The sequence below is a fragment of the Humulus lupulus genome, chromosome 9, assembly GCF_963169125.1.
Source record: "Humulus lupulus chromosome 9, drHumLupu1.1, whole genome shotgun sequence".
Taxonomy (NCBI): domain Eukaryota; kingdom Viridiplantae; phylum Streptophyta; class Magnoliopsida; order Rosales; family Cannabaceae; genus Humulus; species Humulus lupulus.
Window position 1 is genome coordinate 70552659 of NC_084801.1, and position 20973 is coordinate 70573631.

Below are 20973 nucleotides of genomic sequence, written 5' to 3' on the forward strand. Positions count from 1 at the left end.
GTGCTATATCAAGCTCTCAATGAAAGCACCAGAATGTTGACCCAGATTTTGGCCAACTGACACGGAGTCAAAATACGCTTGACGTGGAAGGACACGTTGAAAAGGATGTGATGATGAAAATAATAAGAACACAAGATTTTATAGTGGTTCGGCCCCAGGATCTGGTAATAACCTACGTCCACTTAGATTGTTTTTGATATAAGATCCAAAGGAGTGAATAAAGAACTCGGGTTCAATGAGTTTCACCAACCTCTGAAGAACAAGACAATATCTCAAATAGAATCACTCTAGTCTCAAATAACTCGAAAGCCAACAAATTTCCTTCCTTGAGCTATCTTTTTCTATTTATAGGCTCAAGGGGGATTACATGAATTTGTTACAGATATTCTTTCCTAAATAATCGGAAACTTAGGAAATTGTGGGAGTCAATTTCGGGATTTACAAAGATCTTTATAAAAATATCATGAAGCATGCAGAATCTGCGACCATACTGGTCGCAGGTAAGTTTCAGCTGCCTACTGCTTGTAATTTGTCTTCTGGTCGATACCCTAGCAGAGTTCCGCCAAGTGTCAGCCACGTGTCCGGGAATCATTTGCCACGTCATTCGTGCCAGGTTTTTTAATAACAATAGAAATTAATCAAACCATCACTTATTCAAATTAGATATTCTATTTAAGCACAAGTTATTATAGAAATATAGGATTTATCTTCATTTTTTAAGATATAATTTCAAAGTATTTAGTGTGAGTCAATCTAAAAAAACAATAAATAAATCAATGAATATTATTTCTAAGGCAAAACACAATATTTTTGTTCTAAGCATTTGATGTGCACAATTTAATGGCACACCTTATTCAAAGAATATAATGATTTTGCACTAATGGAGAACAAAGTGTAAATATGTGCTAACAATAAAAAATACATGATATTTAAGATGAAAGAACCCATAAACTTTGTTGCACAAATTGGAAATCAACATACAAAATAAATACTATCTAATTACATATTATTTCATCTTCACCTTAATAATCTTAAAAAGATTAGAAACACATAACTAGAATAGAAATTACAAAATAAAGAGAATACATACTTGAAAAATGCTCTTGAAAAACACTAAAATGGAAAAGAGAATGGTAGAAAAGATGATAGTAACAAAAAATTAAGCACCTCAAAAATGGTCTTGAAATTACATATTTATGGCCAAAATGAGAGTATTAAAATAATTAATTTAATTTAATGAAATTGATTAAATGAATAATAATATGGCAAGTAGAGGTAAATTCTAAGGTGTAATGATGATTTTGTGATGAAATATGTAGAAAAATTGGGTAAAAAAATGGCATTTTTGGACAAAGGGACAAATGCACAATTGATGGGCTCAAGAGCAGAGGCAGCTGGGTGGCTGGGTTATGGCAGGCGGCTGGGCCAAAGGGAGGCTGGGCAGGCGTGGGCCTTGGCTAGGCTCGTGGGCTTCAGGGTCTGGTGAGTCAGGCAGGCTGTTAGGTGATGTTGGGCCTAGCTGAGCTGGATGGCTACTGGCAAGCTCGTGTGAGGAGAAGGGAGGCTGAGAGTTGGCTGAGACGAGCTGGGCTGTGGGCTTGGAAGCAGGTGCAGGCAGGCTTCGGGCCTATGTTGGAGGGGCAGGCACGAGTCCAGGGCTTGGAGGCAAGGGGGCTGCAGGTGGAAGGAGGCGTGGCCCTATAAATATCATATTATCTTTTTCTTTCTTCAACAATGCCATCTTTTCCATTCTAATTTCAGCTCTATTTTTTCCTTTCTTGCTTTTAAAAAATGCAACATACTCCCTACAAATAAACATAAATTAAATATTTTCAATAATAAAATATACAGTATAAGTTCCATGAAAACACCAATTAAAATTTAATTTACTTTAACATTTAAGCTCAATAAAAGTGCATTTTTTTAATTCAAACTTAACAATATTAATTTCAAATAATTAAACTACAACATATTACAATAAAAATATCTATAAAAACATATAAAAACCTAAAAAATTACAATAAGACTAATAAATTCAAAATTACTTAAAAACTTAATAAATTACTTAAAAACTCAAAGACTAAGCAACAATTAGCATAAAAAATGTGGTAAAATAACTCTATTTTGTAGAATTATCATTAAGGGTTACACATTTGTGTTTGAATTTGTTGACGCCGATTTTCGTCAACTTAATTGTGTAGAACAATTAAACAGGAAAAAAAGAAAAGAAAGAAATTTTTACGTGGTTCAACAGTTAAAATCTGCTTACATCCACGAGTCACTTTTATTAACTTGTCTGCATTAAAGCTTCAGGAATGAACAATTTCACAGAACGTTTCTCAGTACAAAGTTTTGCGTGATTACAAATGACAAGATCCAGGCTATTTATAGACATGGTTACAAGAATATCTTCCCACAAGTTTTAGGGAAGTTACAACATATATTCAAATCTAATTCAAATGAATATTTGAATAATAGTAATACAACTTAAATTCATTATTTAAATAAAGATTCCATAAATATAGGGATTCAATACACAGTTTAACCTAATCCCAAAGAAATAGAGATTTCCTAACAACTTTTCCGCATGTATGTTTAATGCGTCTTCGAGCTTGAACACTGCTTCAACACGCTTTCAAGATCACGTAATTTCGAGCTCACCGTTCCAGTTGTCGCCACCTCTTTACTCGACTAGTTTTTCGAACTCATCCTTTTGGAGGAGACTTCTGCCTTCAAGCCTGCAACTCATGCTCGAGTGTCGATGACATGGCACTTGAACTTCGTGTTTATGTGTGCAAGTATAATGCCAATACTTGTTAACTTTGAGTTTATAACTTACGAGCCTACATTTCGAGACTAATTATTTATTCTCAAAATTTGAGTGTAACAAAAGCCATTATGTAATATGTCTATTGGAGACATATTTTTAACTCTCATTAGATGTATGGAGGTTACAAAATCATGTGAGAAAGGGTTTTGGACATTTTGGAAAAGTTGAATTTTTTAAGGATAACATTTCCTGTAACCGCAACCACTGATTATCCCTAGCCACGGCTTAAGGGACAGAGGCCAATGGCTGCGGCTACGGACACTGACAACCAACTTCATCTCCTTGTGTGGAGGCAACCCTGACATATCCTCTGGAAAACACATCCAGAAACTCACAGACTAATCTGGTCTGTCTTGGTCCCACTGACACGACCTGAGTGGTATCCACCACACTAGCTAAGAATCATATGCATCCCCCCTGCAATAGGTCTCTAGCTCTAAGTACAGATATCATAGGTATACGATGTCCATGCACAGTGCCAACAAATACAAAGGGATCCTCACCCTCAGCCTGAAAGGTTACCATCTTCTTCATGCAATCTATCGTTTCCACATACTTCTCTAACCAATCCATACCCAGAATTATATCAAAGTCAGTCATAGCTAACTCTATCAGGTCAATTGAAAACTACCTGCCATCCACTATCACTGGTCATGATTTGACCCATATCCTGGAAACCACTAACTCCCCAGTACGCAGTAAAGTACCAAAAACGTCCCCGAGGGTAAAATGGTCAAAATTTCTTAAATCTCCTCCTAATCTCACTAACTCCTAATATATATTCAAATATTTATTCTCATTACCTGATATCCCAATCATTTACTAAATACCCCTTAACTCACTCCAAGTCGGGTATTTGGTCCCGTTGTGACTTTCCCGCTAACTTGCTCCCTAGGATCACCTCGTGCCGAGTAACCCATATATATCAACATAATAATGTGGTCTCACACATATGTACATATGTTCCAAATATACCCGCAATGGGCCAAATTACGAAAATTGTCATTCTAATAAGAAATGGGCCCACATGCATATTTAATACACCTAAACATGCATATCTAGTCATATTATGATATAACTCACGTAATCATATAATGATACACATATATATCACATAAACACATATTCCATAATTAAATCACATGTATGCAAATAATTTTCCATAATTTGTCATCCTAACCCCCTAATCAAAGCCCTAAGCCTTATTAGGTAATTTGAGACATTACAATTGCTCACTTGTAAGACACATTATTTTTAATCAAAAAAGCACTTGGCAGGAAAATACACCATAGAGGCTTGATAATTCCATAGAGCTATTTCCTTGTGAGATCCCTTAGTGCTTAGAGAATAGGGGGAAATAAGCTTTTAGACAAGGGTTCTTATTCTTTATTTCTTTATTCTAATTTATATCTTTATTTGTATTATTTATGATTTAAGTTGTATTCTTCTTCTACATCTATTGACTTGTATTTTGTGCAATTGAGTTGTAACATTTCATTAATCAATTACCTTGTCTATTGTGTTCTTTTGCATGGAGTTGTATTTTGGTTTCTCTATTCTCATTGAATAAAATATATTCTCTAACCATTGACAAGTTTATTCTTTCATTTTCAATGGAAAGAGTAACCATAGAAATCTTGTGAAAAGATGGTAAGATAAGGTTGTTGGGGTTTTATGCCCTAATTAAAACCCAAATTTTTTGTAATCTCATTTTATTATCAATAAAAGAATAGAAATCATTTTTTGACTTGGTCAATCACTTTGCTCACATGTTTTATTTTCATGATTATTTGTTTAATATAAACTTCTATTAAATCCCCATATAGCTAATCGTATTTATAGTGACGTAATCACAATGGAATATAAATATGATTATATGTTCAAAATAAGCTAGTCCTAAGATTAGTCAGTGCACAGAATTTACACTGACTTTCCAATCTACGATATAATCTACTTACACATTGTAGTGTTATGTTCTTTCCAGAACATTAGCAAAGTAGATAAGATCGAATGTACTTGTTACATCGAACTGGACCGATATTGACAGTTGATAAGATAAGTAAACATATCGTTATTATCTATTCTAATCATATCATATAGTTGACCATAGGTCAATTCAAGCTCAATTATGAATGGCTAGTTGTAGAGTCCAAGAACTTTACTTAGCTAGTTAGATAGTAGTAGTAGTAATAGTAATAGCTAGTAATAGTTGTAGTATTTTTATGACTGTGGATTTTGTTTCAAACCGGGACTTAGTTGAACACTCGTAGTAGCACTTGTAGATTTTCTAAGTTTAACCTATAGTTTAAGAATATTAATTATAACCTAAGGTTTGATTAATATGACTGATTATGAAGGTGATAATTACTATACTATAAGGTTTAGATAGACCCAATAAGATGGTAACACTTTTCATATGTGTGTTTATTGAGAATTAAGTATTTTTGAGGAATAAGTTTATTAAGAGTAATATTTGAATATCCTAGGGTCTGTCAGCAGCTTTGAAATCGTTAAAGGACTTAGTCAAGGCTCTTTACTCAATTCAAATTAGGCTGAAAAAGTGTAATTACGTGTATAATATTTCAGCGTATGCCGATATATCGCAGCTCTAGGGGGCGATATATCGCCATACGGGGATAGGAAAAACACGTAGCTTTGCATGACCACCACGACGAGCCTCGGGTATATCAGCCCAGGCGATATATCGGCTATGGTGCATGATTTTCAAACATTTTTGAAACTGAGCTCAATTTATTCCTTAACCTCTTTATAAGTCCAGCATCTTTCTGACCGAGTCTTCAGCCTCTGCTTAACGATTATTCAAAAAAAATTCAATTAAAAATCCATTATTTTATTCAAGTTAAAAGAAGATCTTTTCATTCTTGAACTCTATAAATAAGTTCTAGTACCCAGCCATTTCATCATTCATCAAGCTGAGTTCAGAGCCTACAAGCTGCTAGGAGTACTTTAGAGTGTTAAACACTTAGGTTGGGGTTATAAGTTTATCAAACACTTAGGAAGTAAGGTTTATAGTATATTTCGGTTCGAGGTGTAGTTCGGTCATAGAAGCATTCAAGGTATTCCAAATTCTAGATTATTTCTGTATTGTTTCCTTAAGTTCATATAGTTTTTTTTACTCAAATCCTAACTCGTATTCTCTATACTTGGTTAGGCACCTAAGATCTTGAACGTAAGATTCTTGTTGGTAAGTATCATTTCAATGGTGTAGTTATTCTTTTCATCTCTATTCCTTAGTATACTCACTTTTCGTTATGATATTTAGGAGTGTTCCAAAATCCCGACTTTGTTCTCATCATCCAGGTATATTGGTAAGGAAAATAGGATAGTTTTATATGCTTATATGTTATTGTACGCCCTGATTTTCCCACGGGCTGATTAGCAGGCCGAGCTTCGGACTAATCATGGTTAGTCCATAAACATCCCCCAGGTCGGAGTTCCTGTCTTGAGGTCGTACCCCCCTTAGCTCGAGGAATCCTCAAGGACTCGCCAAGACTCCCAAGACTAGAGCAAGGAATCGAAAGGCCGAAGGTCGGGTCAGATGCACAGCTCGTGGTACGAGCTAGATATGGAGGCCATGACCCCTTGTAAAGTCAACACACGCAAGATAAACGTGCATATATCTGACATCACGTGTCCGATATCTCCCTGACTTCTCGGACACGCTGCAAGAACGTGCGTGTTCAGACACGGCTGGGTTGGGCCGTGCGGCCCATTATCTCCTTATCTATCGATTTGACCATACTTATGTGTCAGGTTTAGGAATTAATCATGAATGTCACAGAGTTGATATGACAAATAAGAAGGTCACGGGATGACCTCCTTACCAACTTCCAGGTGCCTTCTCCTATAAATATGGAGACCCAGGGAGTTGATAAGGGTTGGAAAAAATAGTCTCTGGAGAGATACACTTTGTAACCAAATACCCAGAATATATCAATAATATTGACTAGTGGAGTAGAAGGATTTTAACCTTTGAACCACTTAAAAACGTGTCTTGAGTCACCTATTTCATTCACTAAGATCTTATATCTGTTACAGTTCTATATTTGGCACTAATCCTCTTCTCTCTTTCTCTTAATTACATGTTGGCGAAGAACCACGTCAACAGTTTGGTGCTTTCATTGAGAGCAAATTCGATTAGTGCTGCTACAAACATCCAACTATGGTGACTACTCGATCCAGGCATGGCAACGAGACAGAACAACATGATGGGCAGGAGGCTCATCATACCGCCATCCCTGATGAACAAATTCCTGAAGTCCAGCAGCGGCCAGGAAAGCAGCCGGCGGGCCAAGACGATACTGGTAGTTCGGCGCCCCGGCCACCTAATCCGAACCCGTGTTATTATACTGCGGTGGAGATGGAGAACGCTCAGCTGAGGAGCCAGTTAGCAACTGCTAGTCAGCAAATCCAGGATATCCTGGCCCGACTACCCCCTCTCACAACCAACGTTAACGTTGGAGAGAGGCAAGGTGAGGCTCCTAAGTCTCGCCAGGGTAATCGGTCCAGGCATAGCCGTTCGGATAGACTTCCAGCAGCCAACTCCACCCCTTCATCGCACCATCGAGACGCAAACTTCGGGGAAATGCCTGGGACCGAACAACGGCAGTACAGCCGTTCGGTTAGGACGTCAACTCCTAGCTCTCAACCATCCTCGAGGACGCCCAGGAGAGCTCGAGGAAATTCCCAGAGGAGATCCGGGGAGGGCCCACGACGTCAGCCCATCCCCGAAGACCGTCCTGCGCCTCGTCCAGATCGCCCGGCGCGGGACCAGCAAATTGGCAGGGCCGAAAGGCCCCCACCAAATTTGATCCGTCCAGACGGAACCAGGATCGCTTCTCCAGTTAGGCATCCTCCATCTCCGATCAGATATCTGTCTCCTCCTCGGCCCGTCCGAGACATCCCAGCTTACGAGAGTAGTAGGAGAAACCCACCATCAGCGGGACCTTCCCGGCGTAGCAGGGCGCCGGAAGAAAGCTCAGGTCCTCGCCACCAAAGACGGACTCCAAGCCTATCCAGCAGGAGTCATTGGACCGGCAGTCGCCGGAGTGATCTCTCTGGAGGAGACCTACGTCAGTGACTAAGTTCGACACAAAGTCACCAGACCACCCAGGGAGGCGACCTTCGAGATCGCCTCAACTCTCACAGAGAGGATCGGGCTAGAGATGGTAGTCAGGCTCGCTCGGGGGGGGCCCGATCCGAAGTACGTAACGGAGGGAATGTCCCAAACAACCTATCTCAAGAAAGGAGGGGCAATAACCCACCTAATATGTACAATGGATCCGGAGTTGTTGAGCAGCCCCAGAATAACCAAGGATCTCAGGACCAAACCCTCGAGCGCCTAACTCAGATGGAGGAACTGATAAGGAAGCTCCTGTCAGAAAAAGAAAAAGACTTCGCCCCCAACATAGCAGCGACGGCATACCCATCTGGCTTCCGTATGCCTCACTTGTCGAAGTTCAACGGGGACGGAGATCCGTCAGACCATTTAGGGATGTTCAACACCCTAATGATGGCCCATAATATTGGCCCAGAGCTGAGATGCTTGATCTTCCCCTCCACACTGACCGAACCTGCCAGACAGTGGTTCAAGCAAAGTAAAAGACAGTCAATCAGCTCCTGGAAGACCTTCTCAGCTGACTTCAAAAGGGCATTCCGCGCCTCCCAGGCCGCCCGTGTTCAGGCCGACTCCCTGGCCAATGTGAGACAGCAGCCCGGCAAGACGCTGAAGGCCTACCTGAGCAGATTCGCGAGCTTCGCTGCCCGAGCTAGGGACGCGGATGAAAGCTCCAAGCTCATGGCCATGAGAACCGGAATCCTTGTTGGAGGAGATCTCAGGAAGGATATACAAAAGAAGGGAGTCAGTTCGGTCAACGAATTCCTTAATAGAGCCCAAGAATGGATAAATTTGGAAGAAGCCGAAGCCGAAGCCGCGAGAACCAGCCAGGTTCCCGAGCAGCCCGCTGGAGTGGGGACGGAGGTCGTGGTAGCGACCCCAGACGTCACACAGAATAACCAGCCCGGCGGAAGCAAAAGAAAGGGGAATGGTGAAAACAATCAACACGGCCAAAAGAAGAATAAGTCTGTAGACAAGTTCAAGCCCGTGTTCACGACATATACCGAACTCACCTAGTCCAGGGAAAGTGTCTTCCTGGCCAACTCTACTCGGGTCCCCTGGAAGAGGCCGGAACCATTGAAACACCATAAGGGAAAGAGAGACACTTCCAAATTCTGCCGTTTTCATAACGACGTCGGACACAATACCGACGATTGCAGGCATCTCAAAGATGAGATAGAGACTCTCATCCGAGCAGGCCCCTTGGCTCAATACTCACGGAACAGGGTCCCGGCGAGTCGGCCTGCTCCAGACGCCCCAGCCAGTCAGCCCGGGACTCGGATAGATCAGGACGTCCCTCCTCCCGTGGTCGGAGGAGAGATATCCACCATCTCTGGAGGCCCGCACATGGCTGGCACGAGCAGAGGCGCCCAGAAGAGATACGTGAATGAACTAAAAGCCCACAATGGAGTGGAGTTCGTCCCGGAGCAACGTCAGTCAAAACAGCAACGATTAGATAAGCAACCAATCACTTTTACGGAGGAAGATGCAGGCCATGTCCAGTTCCCTCACAATGATCCCTTGGTTGTAGCAGTCCCGCTCGCCAACCGGAAAGTAAGAAGGGTGCTGATAGACAACGGGAGTTCGGTGAACCTTTTATTCCGATCCACCTTAGAGAAGATGGGTCTGACTGTCGCCGATCTAAAGGCAACCTCCATGATGCTGTATGGTTTTTCGGGAGAAGGATCGGCAGCGATAGGGACGATCGAGCTGGTGATCACCCTAGGAGAAGAGTCTCGGACAGTCTCTAAACTACTCAAGTTCGTGGTCATTGACTGCTCCGCGGCCTACAACGCCATTTTGGGCCGACCTACGCTCATAGCTTTCGAGGCTATCACTTCCATTCGACACCTCGCCATGAAATTCCCTACTTCAATAGGAATCTGCATCATCAAGGGCGATCAGCTCGCTGCCAGGGAATGCTACAGCATTTCCATGAAGGGAAAATCTAAACCCGGGCAACTGGCTATGGCCATTCTGAGTGAAGAGGAATCCCAGGAACCCTTGGCGGCTCCTGAGATTGAAAAACCTCAAGACGCCAAAGGGGAAAGTGTCGCCCTTAGTGAGGACATTGACCCCCGAATAGGCGAAGACAGGTCCGAGCTCCAGGCTATTGAGGAGCTCGAGGAGGTGAACCTTGATCCACAAAATGCATCACGGATGGTCAAGCTCGGGAAAAATCTCTGTAACAAGAGGAAGACGGAGCTGATTATGTTTCTCCGGGCTAATTTAGATGTATTCGCATGGTCGCACGAGGACATGGTAGGGATCAGCCCGAGTGTCATCATGCACACGCTCCACCTGGATAAAAGCGTTCCTGCCAAGTCTCAGAAGCAAAGACGTTTAGGAACAACCCGAGCTGAAGCCCTAGAAGAAGAAGTGACCCGACTTAAAAAATGTGGCTTTATCCGTGAAGCCAAATTTCCAATTTGGGTCGCCAATCCCGTGCTAGTTCCAAAGCCCTACGGGAAATGGTGGACCTGCATTGACTTCTCCGACCTGAATAAGGCCTGCCCCAAGGATTGTTTTCCATTACCAAGGATCGATCAGCTGGTGGATACCACGGCGGGGCACGAGCTCATGTCCTTTATGGACGCGTACTCAGGGTACAATCAGATCGCGATGAATCCGGCGGACCAGGAACACACTAGCTTCATGACCCCGACTAATGTCTATTGTTACAAGGTCATGTCGTTCGGTCTGAAGAACGCTGGAGCTACCTACCAAAGGCTAGTAAACAGAATGTTCGCGGACCAGATCGGAAAGAACATGGAAGTGTATGTTGATGACATGCTCGTCAAGTCAAAGACTGCCAACAACCATGTTTCCGACCTGGAAGAATGTTTTAAAATACTACGAGAATATGGCATGAGGCTCAATCCCCAGAAATACACGTTTGGTGTCGCATCCGGGAAATTCCTGGGGTTCATAGTTAATACCCGAGGAATCGAAGCAAACCCCGACAAGATCAGGTCACTACTCGAGCTTCCTTCGCCTAGGTCGCGGAAAGATGTCCAAGGCTTGACAGGGAGAGTGGCCGCACTGAACCGGTTTATTTCCAAGTCAACCGATAAGTGTTTGCCCTTCTACAACCTGCTTCGGGGAAACAAGAAGTTTGACTGGACAGTAGAGTGCGAAAGTGCATTCCTCGACCTGAAGGTGTATCTGGCTGAACCGCCTGTGCTATCCAAGCCCAAGGCCGGCGAGCCTCTTTTTCTCTACCTAGCTGTCACTCAGGATGCAGCTAGCGCCGTACTGGTACGAGAAGAGGACCAAGCTCAGAAGCCAGTCTACTACATCAGCAAGAGACTCCTCGGGGCAGAATCACGATACCCGCTGATGGAAAAATTGGCGTTCTGCCTAATTACGGCCTCGCGAAAGCCCAAGCCGTACTTCCAATCTCACTCGGTACACGTCATGACCGATCAACCTCTAAGGCAGGTTTTGCAAAAGCCTGAAGCATCGGGACGTTTGTTGAAGTGGGCGGTCGAACTCAGTCAGTTCGAGATTTTCTATACTCCACGAACTGCCATAAAAAGTCAGGCCTTGGCCGACTTTGTGGCAAAATGCACGGGATTCCAGGAGAATCCAGCGGAGGACTCATCTCAGCTCACCTCGCCCCAATCGTTGTGGAAGATCTTTGTAGATGGTTCATCCAACGAAAACGGCTCCGGGGCCGACATCATTTTGATATCCCCCGAGGGACATAGCTTCCACTCGGCGCTAAGGTTCGGGTTCAAGGCCTCCAACAACGAGGCGGAATACAAAGCTTTGCTGGCCAGCCTAAGGATAGCCAGGGAGTTAAAGGCGAGCTCCGTCTAGTGCTTCAGTGACTCCCAGCTCGTGGTTAACCAGGTTCTGGGCGAATATCAGGCACGAGGACCCAAGATGGCCGCCTATCTGGCGAAGGTAAAAGCCGAGCTGTCCGTGTTTGGGCGAGGATCGATCGAACAGATACCTCGAGAACAGAACACCAATGCAGATGCTCTTGCCAAGCTCGCCACCTCGGGAGAGACAGAGACCCTAGGGTTGGTGCCAATAGAATTCTTGGAAAAACCAAGTATAGAAGGATATCGGGCAGAGGTCGAGATGATCGACGCCAGGCCAACCTGGATAACCCCCATTCTTGAATATCTCGTCGAGGGCAAGCTGCCTGAGGGATGTAACGACGCGCGGCGAGTCCTATATCAAGCTCCGAGATATACGATAGTCGATGGAGTGTTGTACCGACGTGGGCACTCTTTACCGCTCCTCCGGTGCGTTCTTCCAAGTGAAGCGAAGGCCATCCTGCAGGAAATTCACGAAGGATTCTGCGGAGACCACACTGGGGGGCAAAGCTTGGCCTTAAAGGTTCTCAGGCAAGGTTATTATTGGCCGACTCTGTCCAAAGACTCGATTTCATACGTAAAGAGCTGCGACAAATGCCAGCGATTCGCTGCAGTTACCCGAGCTCCTCCAGTCGAGCTAAAAATGATCTCGGCCCCTTGGCCATTTGCCTTTTGGGGAATAGACTTAGTGGGCGCCCTGCCACTGGAAAGGGCGAGGTCCATTACGCCGTGGTTTCCATCGACTACTTCACTAAGTGGGCCGAGGCAGAGCCGTTGGCAACAATCACGTCTAAAAAGGTTCTTGACTTCATGATTAAAAGCATCATCTGTCGCTTCAGCCTGCCCAAGAAGATCGTCTCCGATAACGGCACTCAGTTCGACAGCGACCTGTTCACCGAGTTCTGTGACAAGCATGGAATTGTGAAAAGCTTCTCTTCCGTGGCCTATCCTCAGGCGAACGGCCAGGTCGAGGCTGTCAACAAGACTCTAAAGGCGAGCCTCATGAAAAGATTAGACGAAGCAAAGGGAGTCTGGCCGGAACAGCTCCCCCAAGTCCTATGGGCATACCGGACCTCGCATCGGACTCCTACGGGTCATACTCCTTTCTCCCTAACCTTCGGGAGTGAAGCAGTCCTCCCCGTGGAAGTTAAGGTTCTGTCGCATAGTGTCCAGTCCTACGACCAAGGTCGGAACCATGAGCTCCTATGCCATTCCCTAGACCTAGTTGATGAAAGGCGAGAGGATTCGCAACTCCAGCTCGCCCATTATCAGCAGAAGATCACTCGCTACTTTAACACCAAGGTCAGAAAACGCGCCTTTAGCGTTGGCGACTTGGTCCTAAGAAGAGTTTTCCTGGGCGGAAAAGATCCCAAAGATGGAGTCTTGGGACCGAACTGGGAAGGACCCTACCAGGTCATCGAAGTCATCAAGGAGGGAACTTATAAGTTATCTCGACTTGATGGAGGGACCGTCCCACGGACTTGGAACGCCATCCACTTCAAGAAATATTATCAATGATCCACTTGTAAGGCCTGGAAAGCCACTTTCTATGTATTAATAAAAATCAGCTTTTTACGCATATTTGCAATTGTAATCTTAAAGTAACCACGAAAGACCCTTTCCCAGTTACTTGGGGGGCATATGGTACCTGGATATAACCAGGTCTCCTTAACGACTTAGATGTTGATCCTTATCAATGGATCGTTGCTCTTCTTAAAGAGCTCGAGATATGGATAAGGGTTAACGCTAACTAAGTCCTATCCTGGTTTTAACCGAGTCATAAAACTTGGAAGTTGATTTAAATCTATTTCTCCTTGTTCTTCTTAAAGAGCTTGAGATATGGATAAAAGTTAACACGAACTAAGTTTTCTAAATAAGCTCCTGGTTTTAACCGGGTCACAAAACTTGGAAGTTAATGTAAATCCATGTTTCGTTGTTCTTCTTAAAGAGCTTGAGATATGGATAAAAGTTAACACGAACTAAGTTTTCTAAATAAGCTCCTGGTTTTAACCGGGTCACAAAACTTGGAAGTTAATGTAAATCCATGTTTCGTTGTTCTTCTTAAAAAGCTCGAGATACGGATAAAAGTTAACACGAACTAAGTTTTCTAAATAAGTTCCTGGTTTTAACTGGGTCATAAAGCTTAGAAGTTGATTTAAATCTATTTCTCCTTGTTCTTCTTAAAGAGCTTGAGATATGGATAAAAGTTAACACGAACTAAGTTTTCTAAATAAGTTCCTGGTTTTAACTTGGTCATAAAACTTAGACGTTGATGTAAATCTATTTATCGCTCGCTGTTCTTTTCAAAGAGCTCGAGATATAAATAGCGGTTAACACGAACAAAGTTTATCAAAAAGATATATATATTGTAGCCAAAAGCATGAAAAAATATGAGTTAAAGGTGTAAGGCAAATTGTCTCGAGGTGAAAACACCTCATGCAAAGGTTACAAAAAATACTTCAAAATATTCAAAGGCAAGAAAAAAAAAAAGAAGAGAAAAAGCACCCTAAGCTCCGTCAGTCAGCCCTTTGGAGGTCGCCGTTTCACCCTGCTCCGCCGCACCAGAGGCTTCCCCAGTCTCCGAAGGCGGCGCCTCTTTGTCGAGGTGAGCTTGGAACTTCACCAGCAAGCGCGCCCAGAGACCCGGTGGCATGAAAGAGAAGTTAGCCTCTGGATTGTAGACCCAACAGTGATAGAACAGATCCTGCATGGACTGCTCCGAGATGGTCCGTTTGGCCTCCAGGGCGGCCTGGGCGGCCTGGATCTCAGTCTTCGCTGCCTCGAGGTCTGCCTGCGAGGTGGCAAGGGAGGTCTCGAGCTCCTGGACCTTCAGGCGGGTCTTCTCCAAGTCGACCTGGGTCTTCTCCAACTCTACCTTCGAGGTCGCCAAGGCATCCTTAGTCGCCTTAACCTCCTGAAGGGTGGCCTGGTGCTCGGTCCTCATGTCATCGAGCTGAGTTCTGGCCCTGATGATGCTTTGGTGAAGGGCGACGACACCCTGCGAGGAATGAAAGATAAACTGGCTCAGAGGAAAAATAAGGCAGAGTGTAATGGTAAAAGCTTTAAAAGAATAGGGCAGCTTACCGTTAGGGTCATGCTCATTGAAGAGTCCATAACGTCAACCGGGCTCATTGTCTCAATAGTCCGGAGTTCCTTCTCGGTGAACTTATAGATATGGCTAACGGCGTAGTTCGCCGATTCGTACACCGTTCCCCGGAAGGCCTCTGGGATCTTCTCCAGGTCCTGGGGATTGACCGGGATGCGTACATCGGAGGCCGCCACAGACAGAGTCCCGATCTCCATTCCTACGTCCTGGGTGGAAGGCGGAACTCGCTGAGGCGGTGGAGGCATTCGTCCTGCTCCGGCAGCAGGAAGGATCGCCCCCATGACCTGGGCTGACGGGGTTTTCTCCTTCTCCTTTTCCGGAGATTTGGTGGAGACCCCAGCAGTGCTCTTGGAACCCCGGATCCTTTTCTGTCTTGGCCCGGCTGAGGGGTTCCCCCCGAAGACCACGCCCCGCAAGCTATCTTCGGGCTGAGACATCTCTTCTGTCGAACAAAAAACATGGTTATTACAAGTTAGCAATCATACAGAGATAAAGACAAAGGGTTAACGCTAAAAAGTATGCGAATACTAAGGGAGCCCTACCCCCCGAGCTGGAAGAGCCTAAGACGATTATTTCCCGAACTGGCGCAAGTTCTGGGTCCGGTTCTGACTCGGGGCTAGATTCTTCTACATACTGCCTAAGCCCCGGAGCATAGATACCCCTTTGGAGTGATGGCCATGTGCGTAGGTTGGTCCCATACTCCTCGAATAGGATCGACCTAAAGGCTAGGGTATTATCTACTACTACGGTCGACACAATGGAGCAGAAGTGTGTTCAAGTCCGGATCGCTCCTGTGACGATGGACGATCTGCCTAGGATTGAACCTAGCCAGCCGGGGGTCTACAGCGGCCCTATCTAGACTCCTAAACAAGCAAGAGTTACCTTGGCCAGAAGGACCCGCGGCTGCTCCGGATTGGAACCTCTCCTCGCCCATGCTCTGGGCGACGTCCAAGGTCCTCTTCCTGCTCCTCACGAGCGGAACTTCGGCCTCCTCGTCCTCCTCGTCTTCCTCACCCGCGACCTCCTCCACGATGACAGGTCTGGTGTCCCGAGCTGGGGGCGGCCCCCGGGGCCTCTTTAGGTTCAGGGTCTGATTTGGAAAAATCAGCTTGCAGAACACCATCGTCTCGTCCGTCACGAGAGCGCGATAATCCTTCTCGCTGGGGGGCAAGCCCGCCAGCGTGTCATATTGGCCCCCGAGGGTCACAGACTTTTCGGTCCTCGCGAAGATGGCTGCAAGATTAGTTTGTGTCAGAATGGAGTATGGAGAGGAAAGAGGAAAAGAGGTTTGAAAAATTTCGAATGAAAGGGTGGCCCGTGCGTAGGGTGGCCACCCCTTTTTTATATGCGTGAAGGATCACGTGTAGAAGGCTCTTGGATGGCCCTGATGAGGGATCCGAGGCCTTCCACTCGAAATACGAAACGACAGCTGGGCATAGGCTAGGCCATTAAATGCGGTTCTCGTAAGACGTACCGTCACCACCCACAATGTGCCACGTGTCGAGCGCCTGCATAAAGAGTGGAATGCGAAGAGTTGTGGGGAAGTCTAAAAGCCCCTACTATGGTCTTATATATGACGTCATATACCACGAGCAGGAGCTTGGGGGGCAGATGTACGCCCTGATTTTCCCACGGGCTGATTAGCAGGCCGAGCTTCGGACTAATCATGGTTAGTCCATAAACATCCCCCAGGTCGGAGTTCCTGTCTTGAGGTCGTACCCCCCTTAGCTCGAGGAATCCTCAAGGACTCGCCAAGACTCCCAAGACTGGAGCAAGGAATCGAAATGCTGAAGGTCGGGTCAGATGCACAGCTCGTGGTACGAGCTAGATATGGAGGCCATGACCCCTTGTAAAGTCAACACACGCAAGATAAACATGCATATATCTGACATCACGTGTCCGATATCTCCCTGACTTCTCGGACACGCTGCAGGAACGTGCGTGTTCAGACACCCACGGCTGGGTTGGGCCATGCGGCCCATTATCTCCTTATCTATCGATTTGACCATACTTATGTGTCAGGTTTAGAAATTAATCATGAATGTCACAGAGTTGATATGACAAATAAGAAGGTCACGGGATGACCTCCTTACCAACTTCTAGGTGCCTTCTCCTATAAATATGGAGACCCTGGGAGTTGATAAGGGTTGGAAAAAATAGTCTCTGGAGAGATACACTTTGTAACCAAATACCCATAATATATCAATAATATTGACTAGTGGAGTAGAAGGATTTTAACCTTTGAACCACTTAAAAACGTGTCTTGAGTCACCTATTTCATTCACTAAGATCTTATATCTGTTACGGTTCTATATTTGGCACTAATCCTCTTCTCTCTTTCTCTTAATTATCTGTTGGCGAAGAACCGCGTCAACAGTTATGTTGATATGTTATGATAAGTTATGCTATAATATGTTATGTTATGTTTTCTTATGTTTCTTGGTTATGATTTACCCTACCTCAGATATTAGACAGGGGACGTAGATGGATTATCATAAACCTACCATGTGATCTAACCTACCTCAGATATTAGAAAGGGGACTTAGATGGTTTATCACATGTTTTAATGGCCATTAATAGTATAGTCTTATATGATGTATGTTTTATAGATATATGTCATATGTTTATAGTTTATAGTTATGCGTATGATATGTTTCATGCTTGTAGTAGATTTTCCTTGCTGGGCATTAGGCTCACTCCTGTATGTTTGTATGTGGAGGAAAATAGCTATGGCGATGGGAAGATTCTTGGTAGCTTGGGGATGTGTATTGAGGCAGGATGGAATCGGTGGACTGAGCGTTCGATTCGAGGATGAAGCCGCTTCCTAATCTTTTAAAAATTATGCTTTATATGTATTTTCCGCACTTAATTTTGTAACCCATTTATTTAAGTTATGTTATGTTTTTTTATTTTCAAAACTATGGGATCCCATATCCTACTTTGAATTTTATGCAGTTTAACATTTGTTTTACAAGTTTTAATGGAGTAATGTTTATTTCATGTGTACGTTTTCTTAAAGATTAGTGTCTGTGTATAGTAGTCATTAATGGTCCAAAGTCTAGAGTAGTTGGGTCGTTACATTAGTATTATAACTTATTGTATTATTTGAGTTCTTTGACTTGTTCGTTACCAGCTTACCCTATGAACTAGCCCATACTTACATCTTGGGAACTCGGTAGTATAATTGAGTGGGAGTGTTAATCATAGATATGAACATCTATAACTTCTGATGAAGAAGTGAAACGATGGTTTCCTTTTAGTTTGGTTCAAGTTGTTAAATGATCGATATCTCATTTCAGTAATTAAATTAGTTTACTGAAATATCATTTACAAGGAAATAAGTGTTTTAAGGATAAAATACAATGAGGGGTAAAACGGTATTTTAGTCTCATCTCATTATAGACCGTCTATAGAGGATTGAGTGACAATTATGGTTGTAATAATGGATAATTAATAGCGTATTTATATTTTTTATAAAGTGTTCTATGAATTCAAGAGTGCAATTCTGAATCTATAGTGGAGTCACGAAGAATTAATAAGTTAGTAAATTTATTTGTTAGATTTATGATAACTTATTGGAGCTTGATTTCATAGGTCCATGGTCCCCATTTTACCTTTGATAAAATCATCCAGATAGTCTCAATTAATTGATTTAATTATCAATTAGAATTATCAAAGTTGACCAGGTCAATTTTGGATAGTTTCATAGAATTATGTAATTTTGAGAAGAAAGTATAAATTAGGGCAGATTTATTAATTAAGGTAAATTTGTATCTAAATTAATAAATGAGTTTAAATCAATGTTCAAATTATAAATAATTAATTTGATAAATGATTTAAATAATAATTTAATTAATTAAATCAATAGAAAATAATACAGACCTTGATTTTAAGTCCAATGAGTTTATAATCAAATGAGAAATTTCACGGGCCTAAAGCTCATTATAATTTCGACCTAGGGCTTCAAATTGGCTATTATTCTATTGATTTTTTAATTAAATGAAATGGCCTAATTGAGTCTATAAAATGAGTGCTTAGAGTGAAGTCAAAAGAAAAGTTCAGAAGTCAGATTTTCTTATAGGTTTTAGATTCTCTCTAAACACAAGTCATTTCCTAAGCCTCTTTGTAATTTTCTTTTTTCTCTCTGTATCTATCTCATGTGTTGAGAATTGCCCACTCTAGTCTAGGTTATTCTAAGAATACTTTGGAAGACTGTGAAGAAAATAGAAAATCGGTTCAGTTTCTTGATAATACTCTGTGACAAAAAAGATACAAGGGTTAGAGAAACTGAAGGAATGACTCATTCATTCCGCTGCGTATACTGTAAGTATTCTTATCTTTGTTTCTCTTTGAATTCAACTTTAGAAACATGTTCTAGGTTATCTCATATTAATTTGTTTAATATTAGATCTACATGAAAATAAATAAAGATCTTGTATAAGTTTCTCATCAAAGGTAATGTTCTTCTTTGTTTTCTCTTAGAAGATCTAATGACTTCATATAGTGATAGAAATGAGTACAACAAAATTTTATAAATGAGGTTCATTGTTTTCTAATCTTCTTTGCTTTTGCAAATATAGTGGTTAGATTAGAAGATACTTCAACATCTTGAATTTTTGCTATATGTGATTAATTAACATCTTGTGTAAATAATCTCTAGTGGATTATTGGGTTATGTGCTAGCATGTTATATAAATGTCTTGTTTTGTGATAATAGAAAATTATTATAATGACATTTTTATGAGCTTTATATGACATGTATAAATACATTGATTTTGTGAATCAATAGAAATGTGAAACCATATGTGTATGATATTTGTGAATTATGCCTACCATGTTAGTATGATATAATTCATGTGTTGACAATTATGTGAAATTATATTGAAATATAATCATGCAAATATTTGTGAGATATTAATAGGTTTTATCCAATATTATTGTTGGTATGTGATTTGTAAATAAAACGAATTATTTGAGAAATTTAATTTTCTCATTTAAGAGATGAGCATCTCATTTTATAAGATAAAAAAATGAGATAAGAAAATATGAACCTAAGGGGGTTACATCTTTTAGTGGTTGTGTCTTGCTATTGCAAGAAAATATTGGATCAAGATAGATCCAAAATTTTGAGACAACATATTGTCCAATAGACTTGGAGTCTAGAGTGTGGTCAAATGCAATATATTTTAGAATTATTTAGTGACAATAATTCTTAAATATTCAATGTCTCAATAATGAAACATTATAAAATTGGAGAAGCAATTTTGAATTTTTATACCAATAGTGAATAGATTAAAGATAACTTTATTCATTTTGGTTAAAGACAGTGATATACTAAAATTAATATCAATGAGGAGATAATTTTAAAGTAAACTATGAGTAATCAAAGCATTTAAATAAATAAATGAGGTTTATTTTTCTTTGATTTAAGTGTTTAAAATTGATATCTTCAAATTTATTTTGGTGAAAAAAATCATTGGATGTCAAGGTGGTGTTTAAAAAAGAATCTCAAAGAGACTCTTAGAAAATGCATAAAAGTTGTTTAAGTGATTTTAAGATTATTTAGACAACAAATAGTGAAAATTAGTGTTTATTTGCTTGAGAAATTTTCACATGATATTTGTGTTTACATATTTCAATTTTGTTAAACATATATAAGAAAGCAAACCAAGTGAATGTTACTTTCAAAGAAGTGTATCTTGCTTTAGCAAGTACATAAATCAAAATAAACATTCAAGTTTTGTTTATCTTGATCTATTGAGAATTTATCATGAGACTTAAAGGACTCATGATGAACTTTGGGAATTATAAGTCGAGATTTATCTTGGAAGAAAAAACACTTAATAGAAATAAAGAGATTTCGATTTAAAAGTGATATTTTATTATCACTCTATGTGAGAAATGTGGGGGTCATGCTCCAAAGTTAAATCAATTTATTTTGTTTATAATAATTGATTAATTTGGTCATCCTATCAAATAAGTGATTTGGAATTCCACATTCTAAATTATTTTAGCTATATATGTATAATATGAATAATTTAGACATGTTTGATGTCTAAAGTTATTGTTTATA

General features: G+C 41.8%; 2 protein-coding genes across 2 annotated transcripts in view; both read right to left on the reverse strand.

Annotated features, from left to right (window-relative positions):
- Positions 1 to 1266: 1266 nt before the first annotated feature.
- The window catches only part of LOC133801985 (peroxisomal ATPase PEX1), a 76309-nt gene continuing 56602 nt past the window's right edge, over positions 1267 to 20973 (reverse strand). Inside the window, exon 18 of the mRNA XM_062240225.1 lies at positions 1267 to 1805. The gene's annotated coding sequence lies outside the window, so the exon portion shown is untranslated. The remainder of the gene's footprint in view (positions 1806 to 20973) is intronic.
- Positions 12952 to 19851, reverse strand: LOC133801003 (uncharacterized). Its single transcript, XM_062239132.1, has 3 exons — positions 15443 to 19851; positions 14879 to 15342; positions 12952 to 14792 (listed from the first exon to the last, which is right to left on the reverse strand). Exons 2-3 carry the CDS (start codon positions 15335 to 15337, stop codon positions 14301 to 14303), a joined length of 951 nt encoding a protein of 316 aa, XP_062095116.1. The 5' UTR covers positions 15338 to 15342; positions 15443 to 19851; the 3' UTR covers positions 12952 to 14300.

Bases quoted from the DNA above. Each gene is read 5' to 3' on its own strand.
- LOC133801003 (XM_062239132.1), bottom strand. From the start codon at position 15,337: ATGTCTCAGCCCGAAGATAGCTTGCGGGGCGTGGTCTTCGGGGGGAAC. The intron at 14,793-14,878 runs GTAAGCTGCCCT...CATTCCTCGCAG, and splicing joins CAATGAGCATGACCCTAACG to GGTGTCGTCGCCCTTCACCA.